Raw genomic sequence first — 17,479 nt, forward strand, 5'->3', positions numbered from 1 at the left:
GGATGTCATCCGTGTGGGACATTTTGCGGCCCGTGCAGCGGGAAGAAAAAACGGATATGTCAGCGTGTTTTGCCCACGGACACACGGTCCATGGCAACACACTGGCAGGTGCACAGACCCATTCATTTGAACGGTACATGTCTCCGTTACATTTGGAACCTGTCACCACACGTGCCAGACACACTGACGTGTGAAAGAGGCCTAACTAAATTGAATAGCTGGTTGTTGGTTGCCTATGTGTAGCCTGCTAGAGAGGAGTCAGCTTTCATAATAACCCATGGTTCCTATGGCCGCCAATTAAGCGACTGAGAAATAATTATAACAACGGTAATTTATCATCCTAGCGTCAAAAATGCACAACAAGTGGTACTTTTGTGCGTGCCCTCCTTAAGGAAAAGGGTGAGTGGCCTACACCATTAAGTATACTAGAATATATGCCAGATAACATAGCTAAAATCTACGCCAGTCACAATTTTATTTTGTACCGCAGAGACTGCCTAAAAGATGTGCCATATTTACGAAGAAGCGTCTGCTTCTTAATTGTGTGCCCCTCTTTCAAGCGAATTATGGGTTCACGACTGGTTATGAAGACTGGTAAATTCCCCCTTTGCGCATCATTTGTTATAGTTCACTATTTTTGTGCGAGGAATACTACTGACCTGATATTGCTAAACTAAAAAATAAAAATCTGGCAGATTAATTTACATATATTTCACAGAAACAGGTTACGTTTAAAACAGAGTCCATTATTTTTGATCATCCTGACCACACAGTAACTGTTACAACCATCAGTGACTTGGAACTTTCTGGAGTGGGTCTCCTGCCTCCTGGTGTCAGAGGTAAAATTATATCAGCTTCTTAAACTCACTAATGCTAGTTTTTCCAAAGAAAGGCCTCATGAATGGACACACGCTGAAATCCAAGGGACATGCAGGTGCTTTGTGAGCCCTCGGGAATGCTATGTATTGGGGGTGCACATGACCCAGATATGGCCATGGATGAGGAATAGAATATAATGAATGAAACCCGTGTACATGGTCATCTGTGCGCTACTGAGAAAAATATATTTAAATCGTGTACAAGTTTCAAGTGTCTTTCAAGAAGTCCCTGTATTATAATACATGCCTTCTACATTGAAATTGCAACAGCAAAAAGGAAAAAGTCGTGGAAATCACAGGATGGATAGACATGATAATAGGTAAATAATTAAAAAAATGGATACAAAATTTTCAATATATGTTACCGCCCTTAGCTGCTACCAATGAAGTTATTAAGGGATGTCTGAGCAATGTTCTGTTGCGCTGGGTGCACTTGAGCAATTCATCAGGATCCGTTGCTGGCAGAACATTTTGTAATTGCCGACCACAGCATTCTCCCCCCTCCCAATGTCTCTTTACTTCTACATTTTGCATTCTCATGGGCTTTTTTTTTCTCCATATAATGACCATTTCTAGATTTTCCCAGTGATGTACCACATAACAGTTCGCCTTGCTGCGTTTGAGTAGAGTCCATTTTAGCAACCTAAAACCAGGCAGAAGACTTGAAACAAAGGAAAATATCAGTCCATGGGCAGTGACCGCGCATCTATGATTTTGTTCCAAAATATTCTTTCTGAAACTTCTTGAAGTCCTGATCTGTAAACATGGACTTTTCTTGCACCTTCTTTTCCTCTTCTCCGCGTTGGTCTCTTGCTTTCCGCCCTGAGTGCTGAGCAAGAATCTGTATTATAAATATAAAAGACATGTTCAGTAATGGCAGAATGTCACATGTACCCATCGAGAATTATAGACAGAGGAGAGGCGACAGAAGCAATATCTCTGACATTGAGAGGCTGTACATTATCTTAATTTTTTTCCCAAGAAATAGCAATGATGGACTAGAAAATGAGAGAATGGAGGGGTCAGTTCCCAGCACTTTCACCTTTAATGGACCGTAGCTGTACAAATATCGATGGCACCATGTCAGAAAGTGCAACTCTGCCCCATTTAAAGTGACTGTCAGCACAGAATGATCAAGGTACTGGCACTCGGTGCAAAAAGTTCAGTGCACTTTCCTACCTCCTTGATTTCCATCTATCTCTGCCCATCAAGGTCCAAAAACCCAGAGAGGTCATTCAAAATAGAGGGGGCAGAGAAGAGAAGAAAAAAAAAAAAAAAACAGGTGGGAAGGTGCTATTAAACATTTGGTCACACCAAGGGTGCACCAAGTACCCGTTCTTCGTTTGATCAGTCATTCTATGTTGACAGAGTCCCTTTAAGAAAGTGAGGCTTAGTTGCAATAGTAGAAACAGACACTTGAAGAAAAGTGGCGCTGTGGTGGGAATTACTGTGGTGGGATCGCTGTACACCAGCAGGTACCGCAGCGCTTTCTTTTTGCTGATTAGTGGGGCTTCTGGTTGTCCTTCTGATGCTAAATACATATTGAGGACCATGGCTTGTTACATCCCAGAAAACATATTTAAAGGGAATGTGTAATTTTTCTTAAATGCACTTTCTCCTGAAGCCCAGGCTTCTCACAAGCTCCAGTGACTATCGCCACTATCCACCAACAAGACAAAGATCCTGACCACACGTGTGTACCACAATGTAGCCATCAACAAGATGGCATTGCCCTGTGAATTCTGACCATATCCTCCACCCAGCCCTTCTGATCTGTTCCTACCCATATTTGCTAAAATCGTAATGCTTGTTTCATTGCTATTACTTTTCTAGGTAGAAGTGAGCAGCTTCTTACACTAGTGAGTCCAGTGGATGTTATTCATGCACCAAAGGCCACTATGGCTGATGTTTTGTAACTTGTAGGTTTCACAAAGGCCAAAACGTTGCTTGATTCGTCTACCTCATTTGTAATTACTGCCATATGCTTTTAAACACAGAATAAAAGTTATATTTTATCCTTATGAGATTTTTTTCTGGTGCTTCAGATTTCGAAGCTTCTTACACTAGTGCCAGACAGTGGGAAATATGAAAAATGTAAAAAAAAAAAAAAAAAAAATTAACAAAACAATCTAAAAATAAAATGGAAATCAAATATATACACATATATTTTATTCTTTAACACAACACAATCCCATTAAATATTTTAAGGAAATCTGTCAGCAGGTTTTTGCCATGTCATCTGAGGACAGCAGGAGATAGAGGCTGAAACACAGATGTCACTAATCAAGTTCTGTGCGGTTTACTTAAGGCCCCGTCACACTTAGCGACGCTACAACGATCCCGACAACGATACGACCTGTCAGGGATCGTTGCTGCGTCGCTATGTGGTCGCTGGTGAGCTGTCAAACAGGCAGGCTCACCAACGATCAGGGGAGCAGCGACATCGTGGAAAGAATCTTTCCACGATGTCCTGCTCCTGGTTACCAGCCTGCTGAAGCAGGAGCAGGCTGGTAACTATGGTAAACATCGGGTTACTAGGGGCACACGAGCTCCTAGTAACCCGCTGTTTATCATGGTTACCACTCTGCTACAGAGAGCGGGAGGTTACCGCTCACTTTAGCAGGCTCGTAACCATGATAAACAACGGGTTACTAAGTGCGCGTGTGCCCCTAGTAACCCGATGTTTACCATGGTTACCAGCCTGATCGCTGCTCCCGCTGGTCACACACAGCGATGTGTGCTGACCAGCGGGAGGGCAACGACCAAAAAATGGTCCAGGACACTTTGCAGCGATCAGCGACCTCACAGCAGGGGCCTGATCGTTGCAAAGTGTCACACATAGCGACATCGCTGGTGAGGTCGCGTCACCAAAGCCGTGACACAGCAGCGATCTTGCTTTGTGAGACGGGGGCTTTACAATGAAGGTTTTATCACTAGGACATTATCATTGCTGTGACTACCTGGCACAAGCTTGCAAGTCTGACTCCACCCCTCCTGTGATAAGCAGCTCACTGTCTATAGACAATGTATATATAGAGTCTGGTGTGGGCGGGCTAGCTTTCTCAGCTCTGCTTCATTGCTAAATCTAAAAAAATCTGATTGTGTCATAACTGCTGTACTCAGTAAACTAAGTGATGCATCATTGGAATCAAGGTCTCTTTGCCTACATCATGCTGCTCTCAGATGAGGTAGCAAAAAAACAGCTGACAGATTCCCTTTAAGACCATTTCCTAATAAATATCCATAATGTCTACAAATGCTTTGCAACAATGCCCTCACCTTGCTGCAAGAGACTTTCCTGGCAACAGCTTGTGATCCACGCATGTACTCGAGGTTCTGTGCAAGATAATCCTGTGCTGTGCGCTTCTTGTACTCCTCTGTAATAAGAGAATCAATCACACATTGCTCTAATACGAGTTACACAAAGAAAAGCCTTAGTGATAAAGCAGCTCCTGCGCTGGTGGATCTGGAGGCAGCAGGAACGTGTATGACTGACAGATGTGTCCCAGGGAGAACTGGAGCTTCTGAAACATGAACTGTGACATTCATCTGATCAACGGACTGCTGGCTTTTGTATTAAAGTGATGGTGAAAGCAATTCACCTATTAGGGGCAGACTAAAAAGCCGAGTACATCGCTCATCGGAATTCTCCAGCCCTATAGACATTGCATGGAGCGGGAGAACACGTGACCATTGCAGTCAGGTACTGAGGAGCAACATGGGGCTCTATTCCCTCAATCTAGTGATTGTTGAGATCTCACCTGTAGAGAAGTGATAAATGTCACTTAAGGCTCAAGCCCGTTGTACCATGGCTTTCTCCTACTACTGACCAACATACACTGCTCAAAAAAAATAAAGGGAACACTCAAATAACACATCCTAGATCTGAATGAATGAAATATTCTCATTGAATACTTTGTTCTGTACAAAGTTGAATGTGCCGACAACAAAATCACACAAAACTCATCAATGGAAATCAAATTTATTAACCAATGGAGGCCTGGATTTGGAGTCACCCACAAAATTAAAGTGGAAAAACACACCACAGGCTGATCCAACTTTGATGTAATGCCCTTAAAGCAAGTCAAAATGAGGCTCAGTATTGTGTGCAGCCTCCACGTGCCTGTATGACCTCCCTACAATGCCTGGGCATGCTCCTGATGAGGTTGCAGATGGTCTCCTGTGGGATCTCCTCCCAGACCTGGACTAAAGCATCCACCAACTCCTGGACAGTCTGTGGTGCAACGTGACGTTGGTGGATGGAGCGAGACATGATGTACCAGATGTGCTCAATCGGATTCAGGTCTGGGGAACGGGCGGCCAGTCCATAGCTTCAATGCCTTCATCTGGCAGGAACTGCTGACACACTCCAGCCACATGAGGACTGGCATTGTCCTGCATTAGGAGGAACCCAGGGCCAACCGCACCAGCATATGGTCTCACAAGGGGTCTGAGGATCTCATCTCGGTACCTAATGGCAGTCAGGCTACCTCTGGAGAGCACATGGAGGGCTGTGCGGCCCTCCAAAGAAATGCCACCCCACACCATTACTGACCCACTGCCAAACCGGTCATGCTGAAGGATGTTGCAGGCAGCAGATCGCTCTCCACGGCGTCTCCAGACTCTGTCACGTCTGTCACATGTGCTCAGCGTGAACCTGCTTTCATCTGTGAAGAGCACAGGGCGCCAGTGGTAACTTTGCCAATCCTGGTGTTCTGTGGCAAATGGCAAGCGTCCTGCACGGTGTTGGGCTGTGAGCACAACCCCCATCTGTGGATGTCGGGCCCTCATACCACCCTCATGGAGTCGGTTTCTAACCGTTTGTGCAGACACATGCACATTTGTGGCCTACTGGAGGTCATTTTGCAGGGCTCTGGCAGTGCTCCTCCTGTTCCTCCTTGCACAAAGGCGGAGGTAGCGGTCCTGCTGCTGGGGTGTTGCCCTTTTACGGCCCCCTCCACGTCTCCTGGTGTACTGACTGTCTCCTGGTAGCACCTTCAGCCTCCGGACACTACGCTGACAGACACAGCAATCCTTCTTGCCACAGCTCGCATTGATGTGCCATCCTGGATGAGCTTCACTACCTGAGCAACTTCTGTGGGTTGTAGAGTCCGTCTCATGCTACCACGAGTGTGAAAGCACAACCAACATTCAAAGGTGACCAAAACATCAGCCAGAAAGCATTGGTACTGAGATGTGGTCTGTGGGCCCCACCTGCAGAACCACTCCTTTATTGAGGGTGTCTTGATAATTGCCAATAATTCCCATCTACTGTCTATTCCATTTGTACAACAGCATGTGAAATTGATTGTCAGTCAGTGTTGCTTCCTAAGTGGACAGTTTGATTTCACAGAAGTTTGAGCTATTTGGAGTTATATTCTGTTGTTTAAGTGTTCCCTTTATTTTTTTGAACAGTGTACATTGTTGTGACATAGAACCACCAGCCAAATGTGATCGAGGTTCTCCTCCTGCACAAACCTCTGAGGATATCCTACGGTATCCGGCAACAAGACACATGAAAAAAATCCACGTGCGTTTTTTCTGCCAAGGAGGTGCAGAAATGCTCAGGAAATTTCTGCTTCAAATCTGCATCGTGGGCACAAAGACTATCATCTGTTAGGGTAACTCCTGTCAGATGTGAGGTGCTGCCTTCATGGATCAGATTGGTCTTCTCAAAGAAGCCCAACGTGACAGATCTGCCTCTTCAATTACAACCTCATTCAGACGTCAATGATTTCTCTCATACAAGAAAAAAAAAAATCAATCAAATTTTCATCAGGGATTGGTCAGATGAAGCACAAAAACCATTCAGCTATCCACCAAATGGATAAATGCATAAAAAATTAATCTAATGGATGCTCCGAGAACTCCAGATTGGTATACGGCAAAAAAATAATTACGTTTGGCAAGTCATCAGCCCTATGGACTATAATGGGTACGGGTTTTATCCATGAAAAACACAAGTAAAACTTATATATGAAAAACTGACGTCTGAATGAGCGTTAAGGAAATATTTATGTCTAGAAGGGGTATATATGGTGTGCAACAATGTTTAAGTAGGTGCTAATTGTCACAATAACATGTCAGGAACCAAGGTTTCCCTGCAGAACATTGTGCAGAGCATCACACGGTCCCTGCAGGTTTGCCTTCTTCCCAAGGTACAACCTGGTGCCATCTCTTTCCCAGACTTCACCACCTTTTTCCACTGCTCCATGGTCCACAGCTGATGATCACGTGCCCATCGGAGGAACTTTTAACAGTCTAATAGGTCAGTACGACAATGCAAGCCCATAAGCAGCAGGCTTCCATGTGCTGGGTTGACACCGCTCTCATTGCAGCATTAAGTTATCAGCAATGTATGCTACAGCCGCTCTTTTGTGAGATCAGACCAGATGGTCCAGGCTTCACATGTAGGAAGCATGGCCACTATGTAGCCTGTTCACAGACTGTTCTCTCAGACCTTTTGGAAAGTACTAACCACTGCATGCCAGGGATATCCCACAAGATCCACCCTTATGGCGATGCTCTGGCCCAGTCATCTAGCCATCACAATTTGGCCTTTGCCAAAGTCACATGTATCCTTACACTCATTTCTTGAAGTTTATGTGTTGGAAGAAGAGAAAATGACTTTCCTTGGTGCCCAATACTTCTCACCAACGGCTAGTGGCATTGTGAGACGATAAAGAAAGTGTATTCCTTCACCTGTCAGCGGTTTTAATGGTTGATCGGCGTAGCCATAGAATTCCTCCTGGTATATAGATCTGTGTGTGCACACATACATACCTATCTAAACCCAAGCCTGAACAACCCCTTTAACAGAGAAATTTTTGTATTTTCTACAAATTCACTCAGAAGTGAAAATTTCCATCTTCTCCTTTGAAATTTTAAAAAGAAAATCTATGTACTAGAAATACATAAGGAAGGTTCACAACGATATGCAGTTTGGTGGCGACGCTTGGGACTCTCACCCACGGCTGATCTGATCACTCTGTCCTTGGCGGATGCCCTCTGGTTTTGCGGCACTCCTTGCTGTTTCAGTCTCCTGCGCTGCTTCTTCATTCCTATCTTGTGACTACTTAATGTTGTCTGTTGATTTTTCTCCGCTTTTCTTTTCTTCAAGCTCGACATGTTATTATCTGTACAATATAGAAAACAATAATGTAACAGAGACATAAGAATAACCTGCAGGATGTGGCCATAATGACAGCACTGGTTCTCCTCCATACATCACTGGGACAAGCAAGCGATCCCACAAGTTACATTACAGGTATTCCCATCCTGTTCTCCTCTTACGTGTCGGTATATAAATACAATAAAGTAGTGCACAGAAAGAAAAGCGCACATCAAATTATTGTTATCAAAATATATAAACATTAAGATTAATATTTTTGTATAAGGACAAATTGAAACATTTTAAAAACGTACAATTACATGTTTAAAAGCACATAAAAACCCCAACCAAAGGGGAGCAGAAGGGTCTATTATGACCATTATTACAACCTAACACACAAGCACCTAAGATAAATAATGACCAGACAGAACGCAGCAAGACTAGTCTATATATAATGGATAGTGTCACCCTCCATGCACTAGACAGAGCAAAATGGCAAAAAGATTCAGAATACAAATTTTAATGCATAAAACATGGGGGTCCAGACGGAACATGCTCAATAAATACTTAGGGGGTGTCCACAGGGATGAGGGGGGGTGGGGGCGGACATGTGGACCCCAGCACGTTTTACGCATCATAATTCTTTTAAAGGCACTGTCAGCACAGAATGACTGATCAAAGCACATAGACACTCAGTGCATCATGATGGAGCCACTACACCTTCCCACCTGCAAAATTCCATCCTTCTCTGGCTCTATGAAGTCAGTGCTGTCAAAGGAAAGCGCACCGAGCGCCTGTACTTGAAGACCACTCTGTGCTGACAGAGTCCCTTTAATCTGCTGCAACTCCAATGTCACTGCTCTGGTGGCCGGTCTCCCCTCAGTCCATGATTGGCTGCAGCAGTCACATACATTGATGTATGATAACTGCAGCATAAGAAACACTGGTAGAGACCACCAGAGTGATGGTGCTGGAAGCACATGTATGACATGTCGAGTTTGGGTGTATGTAGCAGGCTCAGGATCTGAACCTACTCCATACATGGTGGGTGAGGGCTTGTTGCATTTGTCAATCTCTGAAGGAGGCATTTAAAGCGACTGGGTCAGCACTGAATGTCTGTGCAAAGCAAGTGCAGGCGCTCGGTGCATTATGGAAAGGGGGAGGGGTGGGGGAATTATTTAAATCCACCTATCTCAGCCTCTATTAAGCCAGAGCTGTCAAAGAGGGGAAGCAAGCATATGGGAAGGTGTATATAAATGATTGGCCCTGCCGTAAACCAGCAAGCAACGAGACTTAGGCTAAGTGCCCACGATGCAGAAATGCTCCGGATTTTTCCTGAGTGTTTCTGCATCTCCCCGGCAGAAAAAACGCATGCGGATTGTACATGTGTTTTTCCTGCCAGGTAGAAGCGTTTGTCAAGCGCTGTTCCAAGCGATTTTAGCATCACTTGGAAAAGTGCTTGAAAGTTGGTCACACAATATAAATCCATGCAAATGGCGTGGCTTTATATTGTGTGACCAACATAATGTTAAAAAAAGAATTAAGGTTATTTTTTTTTACGTTCTACTCACCTTCTGATGGCCCCCGCTCTGCTCCTGGCATCGCAGCTGGCTCCGTGGCGGGTACTGGTAATGTTAAAGGGCCTTCCATGACGTCAGCGGTCATGTGACAGGTCACGAGAACGCCAAGTCAGCGGTCGTGTGACCTGTCACCTGACATCATGGTCTTTTTACATTACCGGTACCCGCCATGGAGCCAGCAGCGAAGCCGGGAGCAGAGTGGGGGCCATCAGAAGGGGAGTATAAGGTTAGTTTTTTTTTTTTTTTTTTTACTTACAGGTACTATGGTACCTGGGTCTGGAGGAGTCTCCTCTTCTCCAGACCCAGGTACCATCTGTTCATTAATCGCATAAGATACACATAACTACATGTATAAATGCGGATCTAATGCGATCCAATGCAAGTCAATGGCGGCGATTTTGCAGCGAAATCGCACTAGAATTGGTCTTGCTGCGGGTTTTACTGCAACGCGAATTTGCAACGGAAATTTACGAATGATGTGCATAGCACATGCGGATTTGCATTGCAGTAAATGGCAGACCTATTACAAGTGATTTTAATGCGTTTTCACAGCGAAAATACGCCGCAAAAAAGCATTAAGATTGCTTCGTGTGCACACAGCCTTAGTTTGAACAGACCTCCTGTGCTGCAGAGTCCTTTTAAATAGCGCACTTCCAGGAGGGAAAAGGAATTGAGACGATTGCGGGGTGCAAATGACTTGCCAATTCACCACAGCAGTCTAGGGTGGGGGAGGTCTACTGAAAACCCAAATCTCTACACTTTTATGAAGCCCAGCCTAAAGCTGGTCTTCATAGAAGATTGTTAGTTACACTATGCACTGCAATGCTGAAGTATATAGTATGAATAATATTCAAAAAAGAGGGATTGAATCACTGCTTTTTCCCATTACAAAGATAAAAGGTATTTAATAAAAGAAAAAAAAAACAAGAAGAAAACATTTGGTTTTGTCACTTCTGAAAAAAATCCAAAGATACACAGATTTATCCTGTATGCTGTGCAGAGAAAATGAAAATTGAAACAACATAAGTGCCAGTGATGCGGTCTCCGCACCTCCCCAAATGTGCAATAAAAACATACATCCAAAATATCAATGAAAACAAAAAGTTCACCAGGAAAAAACACACAGCCCCAGGGAGAGAAAGAATAAAAAAACATCCCACCCGACCACGAGGGGGACGTAACCAGAACCGCACAGTCTCATCTCCTGATCAGTTTTGCCGCACAAGAAACGCCATAAAAGCAAAACACTGCGGTGGGATTGTGGCGTTATTCACTGTATGACAAAGCACAAATTATTCCCATTATGTGGTAAAATGGAGTCAGAGCCACGGCTCGTCCCGCAAACAAGTTCTGGCATTTGGAAGAAGGAAAGAAAAAAAAAAAACATTTTCTCCAAGATGGCTCTGCCTGATGATGTTCCCCCATTTACTGCAGTTGGGGAACTTTTAAAACAGGTCAGCCATTTCCCTCCAGGCCCAGCAGCTGTGGAGCCGCCATAACTGGAGGTATGCTGGGGAGGAGACACCACCTATCTGCAGGGCCACAAACACAGACGAGTCTCACCCCTGGAGTCGGAGCCCAGAAGCTCCAGTCCTTTCCTGATCATGGCCGCAGACATCTTCTCTCTTCCTTCGCAGCCACACGTGCGACTTCCTCCTGCCCCAATCGCTCACTACTTCCGGCATCACGTGACGCACTTCAGTACACAAAATACCATTGAGTCTCATCGCTTGTGCCACAGCGACCCACATGTATGCTGTAGCGCTGTCATATACACTGCCGGCCACTAGATGGCGATAACAGCGGACGAAACTAGTGTCCTCTGTCAGAACAGGATGTGGTGAGATGGGGCCGTACTAAAGTCACTGCCTGCATAGAGGACGCCTGGAGAACGGGAGAAGGCGGCTGGTGCCACTAGAGGGCGCTATCAGAGATAAATGGCTGCTGCAGTTGCACAGGGGAGAAGGAAGTACAGTCCCATAAGGCCCAGAGGCTTGAGTTCCCTTTGCTGTGGTGGCCATGCAGCTCTCCCCTGCACCTGTACGGCTGGGGCTTCTGGAGGTGCCTGTGGTGACATCCAGCAGTGGGAACACGGCCATAGTTACTGTCATTAGCTACAATGTAGCGCAATATGGTAGTGACTTCTCACAGGCCCCCTCCTGTGATTGATGAGCTCCCCACTTACTGGCTCTGGCTCTCACTGGGGCATAAATGTTGGTGTTCAGCGAAACCTCACCCTCCCCGTATGAAAAATGGTGTCCGTCACATCGCACAGCGGTGACTTTACCACAAATATTGTATTTACCTGTGGTGATCACATATTTAGTCGGGATCCGTATGCGTCTTTCTCATGAGCAGAGCCAAATAATCCAGATCACCAAACAGAGGCGGACACTGCCCATAAGGGCTGCCACTAGGAATTTTGGGGCCCCATACTGGTAAAATTTTGGGGCCCCCTTGAGACTCTGCCCAGGCTCCACCCCAACTCTGCGGCCAGACACTGCCCCCTCACAGGGCCAGCCATAGCCCCCGCACAGGGCCAGAAACCCCCAAGCAGCCTCCCCCAGTCCTCATACACTGCCCACTGCTGCTGCCGTGGCCTCCTCACTGACACACACAGTCTGCCTACCTGCCACCGCTGAAGTCTGCCTGCCTGTCCCGGATCCCAATGCACATGTGGCACGCTGCTGCTCTGTTCCAAAATTAAAGCGAGCGCGCAGCGTGTCACATGACCAGCGTCAGGACCATGCTGCACCCGGTGGCGGTTTAAAGGTATAGCATTCATTCCCGACCACCGGGTGCACTAAGGTCTCAACTGTTGCCCCTGACTCCCTGAGACCCGGTGAGTAGTGGCAAAGAGGGGGGGCACATGGCCCGGGCCCCCCCTTTTTCCTTCTGTTCACCGGGCCCTATACAGTAGTAAGGGCAGTAATACCCTGATGGCGGCCCTGCTGCCCATCACTGCACTATGGAGGTCTTGTGCCCATCAGGACCAGGCAGATGTTCCCATTATTGCTGTAAGAAAACTGCATAACCTTCCATGGGGAAACCGGGTCGCCTCATCATCTCAGAATTACCACCGAATGATACAGAAATGATGGAGCTACGGCGGCCGGGATTCATGGGAAGCAGTGTCTCTTCCTGTGGAGTCGAGATGTACAGAACTTTACTGGATGCGGTTTTTAAATGCAAATCCTGGTAAGTACAAACCAAAAAATGTGTCTTATAGTCAAAAAAATACGGTACACTTTTGAAATTGTTTCCACTCTGCTGCTAACACAAGCTTCATATCTGTGCGCTGCCGGAAGAAATACACACATCTAAGGGGTGAGCTGGATAAAACTTTTTATTTCCACCGAATAAAAGTATCTGCCACTGAAATTCATCAGGCTGGACGGTATCCTTAATGCTGAGAAATACATGCAAATACTTATCCATCATGCACATACGATCAGGGAGGCGTGGGACTGGCTCATATTTATTCTGGAGCAGGATAATGACCCCAAACATACAGCCAATTTCATTAAGGACTAAGAGTCCTGGAAGTGATGATCTGGCCCCACAAAGTCCTGATGTCAACATCATTAAATCTGTCTGGGATTACATGAAGAGACAGATTTGCATAAGGGACATCCACAGGAGATCTGTGGTTCTCCAAGATGTTTGGAATAACCTCCGTGCCGAGTTCCTTCAAAAACTGTGACGAACACAAGTGTACCTAGAAGAATTGATGCTGTTTTGAATATAAACAGCGATCACGCCAAATATTGATGTCATTTAGATTTCTCTTTTGTTCATTTATTTATATTGATATATTATATTATATATACAGTATATATATATATATATATATATATATATATATATATATATATATATATATATATAGTGCAGTAAACCTTTTTTGAAGTGACTGTCAGTATAGATGCAGTTGCTCTGCTTACTTATACAGGTCCAAAAAAGGTATTCCAACACATACCAGACTTGCAGAGGCAAAAAGGAGATTTGAGTGAATAGGGCGTCTGTATACATTCCTCTTATGCCCCAGGAGTTTTTTAAATGTAAAGGAAAAACATTAAGTGACCATAGCCTTATTCATTATCCTGTGCCTCCTCCATCAGCACTGGGAGCAGCATTACTCTCAACATATTATACAAGACAAACTTGCATACCTGATTAAATAGAGCTCTTAGTCCCAATGAGGCAAGTGGATTTACTATGAAGATTCATGTCAGAATGGCTGATGGTCAGCTTCTCAGTGTCGCTCCTGCTGCTGAAATCTTATACTGCTCAGTACAAGAGGAAGCTGTGATGTTGGGTGGACAGAGATTGAATACACTTGGACTCATTAGCAATTTCATCCAATAGCTGGATCCACAAAATGTTCATCTTAACACTTGGATTATACAGCCACTTTTACATGGATTTTCACTGTAACTACACCAGCCTCATCAGGTTTGAAAGTTCTGTATAATAATATATTCAGTTTGTATTGTAAAATCTTGTGACTGATCTGCTTTAATAGTCTTCATTATTTTTGCTGAGTAAATGGTGTAAGATTTTATTGTACCATGTACTTACATTGTAATAAAGATAGTTAAATATGTGAATAAGATATGAATGTGTTAAGTGCAGATTTGGGAGCATTGCTAGTGGTGCACAGTATGATACAGGACTGCTACACAATAAAAGTAGATGAGCGGATCCATGGAAGTTCTGGTTCTGGTACCCGACCGAACTTTCGGTCCAAAATTCGGTTCGGGTACCAGATCTTTACTCGAACTTGAACCCAAACCCCATTGAAATGTATAGGGACCCGAACTTTGGAGCAGGAAAATTGTCTCTCCCTGCTCCCGAACTTCCCTCAGAACTCTGAACATTGAAACGGACAGCCCGTGTTCGGAGTTCATGTCCAGTGCGAACCCCGAACTTTAAAGTTTGGGTTCGCTCATCTCTAGTCATGAGTGAAAGCAAATATTTATATAGACACAATGTACATTCACTCCTGTTATTATGGATATTACTCATTGTTGTATAATATGCAGACGTAACATCTGAAGGATTAAGAAGAGAAGAAAATCTTGCCACCATTATATACTATGTGTCCAGTATATGAAGCATGTCTGGCTGTCTGATCTCGGTACAGTCTTTGCTTTTGCAGCCAAATTTAAGAAATCTTGTCTACTTTCCCCAGTTTAATTCTCATCCTTCTCTTCTGAGAGCGGCAGACAAACGGTTAACTACGTCCACACTGCATTCACATGAGCCTCTGCCATCACTGCGCAGGTTACAATCCGTTGTGAAGTGCACAGTTTTACAGTTTTCTGCGCTGACCAATAACAAGCTATCGGCAAGTATTTCACAACGATCTGTAAAATTCAGACTAAAGTCTCAGACTTTTCATGTTACATCAGAGGACGCAGAAAACAAGAGTCCTGCTGTCTGCATTCAGCACAACAAGTTACAAGACGACCCACAACATAGGCCAGGGAAATACAGGCTCCATGTTATTGTGAAAGTAGAAATCCTTCTTCTAGACTGATCTGTAGAATTTATCTCTCCAGGGTCCTCTTCTGCCCTTCAGTATTGGCTTCACGCACCCGTTTGGTGACATACTCTCTGTAGTTACGAGTCAGCAAGGTATAGAGGAGTGGATTCACACAACTATTGGCGTAGGTTAAGCAGGTAACTCCAAAATTTAGGTAAATCTGAGAAGATGGTGCCAGTCCTAAAATCTCATATTGATAAGATTTTGCCAGCTGCCAAGCCCAGAAAGGGACGAAACAGGCCCAGTAAACACTGATGATTGCAAATATGCGGAACATAACACACTGATTGAGTTTCCGGCTTGACCGTCGAAGTTCTTGTCCTGACATCCGGTATGCCCTCGCGAGGCAACTATAGAGACATAATATGATCAGACCAGGGCCGAGGATGCTTGTAAAGAAAAGGACTGTCAGGTAATGTCGGAAGGACTCGGGTGTCCATGTAGGAAAGCAGATTTTCTTGCCTGACCCATACTGGCTGTCCTGTAGCTGCATCATGCACATCATAGGCAATGTTAGGAAAAAAGATATAAGCCAGATTGTCAGGCTGGTCAACTTTCGACAGCACTGGGAAATGCGAGCCTTTAATGGTTGCACGATCACCTGATATCTCTCCAAGCTCATTGTAGTGAGAGTATAGATGCTGGCATGCATGGTGAACAAGTCCATACTTAGAAGAAGTCTGCAACCAATATCTCCAAAATACCAGTCCCTGGCCAGGTAGGTGCTCACTACAAAAGGAATGGTTGATAGATACAAAAGATCTGCTAAAGCAAGGTTCACCACATGGACACACATAGAGCCTACCGGCCTGTGAGATAACACAGTAATCACCAGAACGTATATGTTTCCAGCCATCCCCAGGAGAAACATCACAGCGAGGACCACGCTCAGCGTGGATGTGACCAGGACCTCTTCAGCAGAGCCAGGAGATTCCATAGACATGTTGGCTTCATCGTGTACATCCATTCTCCTATTCATACATGAAACAGAATAGACTGGATGGGGTCTTGTCTCAAGTGTCTATTGAATTCTTCATGAATGATGAAAACTAATTGGAAGGTCCATGGTCCATTATTTCAGCCTGGAAGGCTTGATGGGAATCACCTCTAGCTTTCCTTATAGCGTTAAGACCCAATGTGATGAGTGATTTTTACCAGTAAGTCGATCTCAGTTCTTGTTCCCATAACTGTTCATTTCATTCCTCATGTGTGCATCAGACAGTTTGGGCATAAAACCAAAAGCTTCCTTCACATGGAGGTGTATAGAGTGAGTGAGTAGTGTGAATTACGCGGCCCCTCATTGCCTCCCTGTTCTCCACCCCTTCACTGCTTATCCATCCTTCATGATTTCATCTGTCTGTGGGCTCCATCTAAACAGACCAATTCTATTGATCTATTTTCACATTTACTTCAACACTTAAGGGAATCCATGACCCTTTTGAAGTTTTTAAGTTATTAATGTGGGCATACAGATTGTATACAGGTGAATTTAGTCATACCTGTATGCCTCCTGGATGTGACCTTGATGAGTAAAAATCATCTTTTATTCCATCGATCTTCCAGGTGTAATGCAGCAGGTTGCTAGCATTACTGTAAATGGTCCAGGATGTGCTTACTGGACCATGTACCTTCCCCTTTATCTGACTGGTCACATGACTGTGACATCACCCAGGTCCTGCATGCACAGTAAAGCTCTGTATACATGACTGGGACAGCACACAGGACCTATACACACAGCTGACTGATCACATGACTGTGACATCAGCAAGGTCCTGTCAGTATGAGGCTGTCTGTGCACAGCATATATAAACCTGCTTAATTTGAGACAGGTGTGAGAGGCGTGAGGCCTGTTCCCCATGTGTGTGGGATACCGTGATACCGTGATACCGTGATACCGTGAAGCCTGGCAGCCTGAAGGCAAAGACTAGATCCTGTGCGGATGCTAGTGGCCTTGGAAGGCAGCGGCTTTGAAGTGAAGCCTGGTACCTGAAAGGTCGAGCCTGGATCCTGTGCGGATGTCAGTGGCCTTTGAGGGAGAGCCGGCTTGAGTAAGAGTCCTGGAAGGCAGAGCCTGGATCCTGTGTGGATGTCAGTGGCCTTTGAGGGAACGACGGCTGGAGACCCCTACCTGGGAATCCGCAGAGCCACAGTGGTGGCAGAGTAACGGACTGAGACAGCTATACCCGGCAAAGGTAATACCCGGTGCTATATGGACATTGTGATATGAACATTGCTACTTTATTACCTTGCCGTAAGCTGTACCCTGGAGCAAGTGGGCCGGTGTGCCACTTGGCTCATGAATTGTTTATGTGTGTAAACCTGCCGGTGGCGGACTAAGATGAACTGTGTGTGAACAGCGGTT

The 17,479-nt window shown here is 45.0% G+C and overlaps 2 protein-coding genes across 2 annotated transcripts; both read right to left on the bottom strand.

Moving 5' to 3' along the window:
- Nucleotides 1-1,041: 1,041 nt before the first annotated feature.
- On the bottom strand, nucleotides 1,042-11,288 carry RPS19BP1 (ribosomal protein S19 binding protein 1). The gene is made up of 4 exons (XM_073644266.1): nucleotides 11,133-11,288; nucleotides 7,847-8,014; nucleotides 4,158-4,255; nucleotides 1,042-1,719 (listed from the first exon to the last, which is right to left on the bottom strand). Exons 1-4 carry the CDS (start codon nucleotides 11,185-11,187, stop codon nucleotides 1,585-1,587), a joined length of 456 nt encoding a protein of 151 aa, XP_073500367.1. The 5' UTR covers nucleotides 11,188-11,288; the 3' UTR covers nucleotides 1,042-1,584.
- A 3,147-nt stretch (nucleotides 11,289-14,435) lies between these two features.
- On the bottom strand, nucleotides 14,436-16,096 carry LOC141156517 (urotensin-2 receptor-like). The gene has a single exon (XM_073642713.1). The coding sequence runs from the start codon at nucleotides 16,094-16,096 to the stop codon at nucleotides 15,122-15,124; it is 975 nt and encodes a 324-aa protein (XP_073498814.1). The 3' UTR covers nucleotides 14,436-15,121.
- Between the last annotated feature and the right edge of the window lie 1,383 nt (nucleotides 16,097-17,479).

The sequence above is a fragment of the Phyllobates terribilis genome, unplaced genomic scaffold, assembly GCF_046119375.1.
Source record: "Phyllobates terribilis strain yellow unplaced genomic scaffold, ASM4611937v1 Scaffold_8__6_contigs__length_399053987, whole genome shotgun sequence".
In the NCBI taxonomy this organism is placed as follows: domain Eukaryota; kingdom Metazoa; phylum Chordata; class Amphibia; order Anura; family Dendrobatidae; genus Phyllobates; species Phyllobates terribilis.

Bases quoted from the DNA above. Each gene is read 5' to 3' on its own strand.
- RPS19BP1 (XM_073644266.1), bottom strand. From the start codon at position 11,187: ATGTCTGCGGCCATGATCAGGAAAGGACTGGAGCTTCTGGGCTCCGAC. The intron at 4,256-7,846 runs GTGAGAGTCCCA...CTCTTATTACAG, and splicing joins AGTGATCAGATCAGCCGTGG to AGGAGTACAAGAAGCGCACA. The intron at 1,720-4,157 runs GTGAGGGCATTG...TTTATAATACAG, and splicing joins GGAAAGTCTCTTGCAGCAAG to ATTCTTGCTCAGCACTCAGG.
- LOC141156517 (XM_073642713.1), bottom strand. From the start codon at position 16,096: ATGAATAGGAGAATGGATGTACACGATGAAGCCAACATGTCTATGGAA.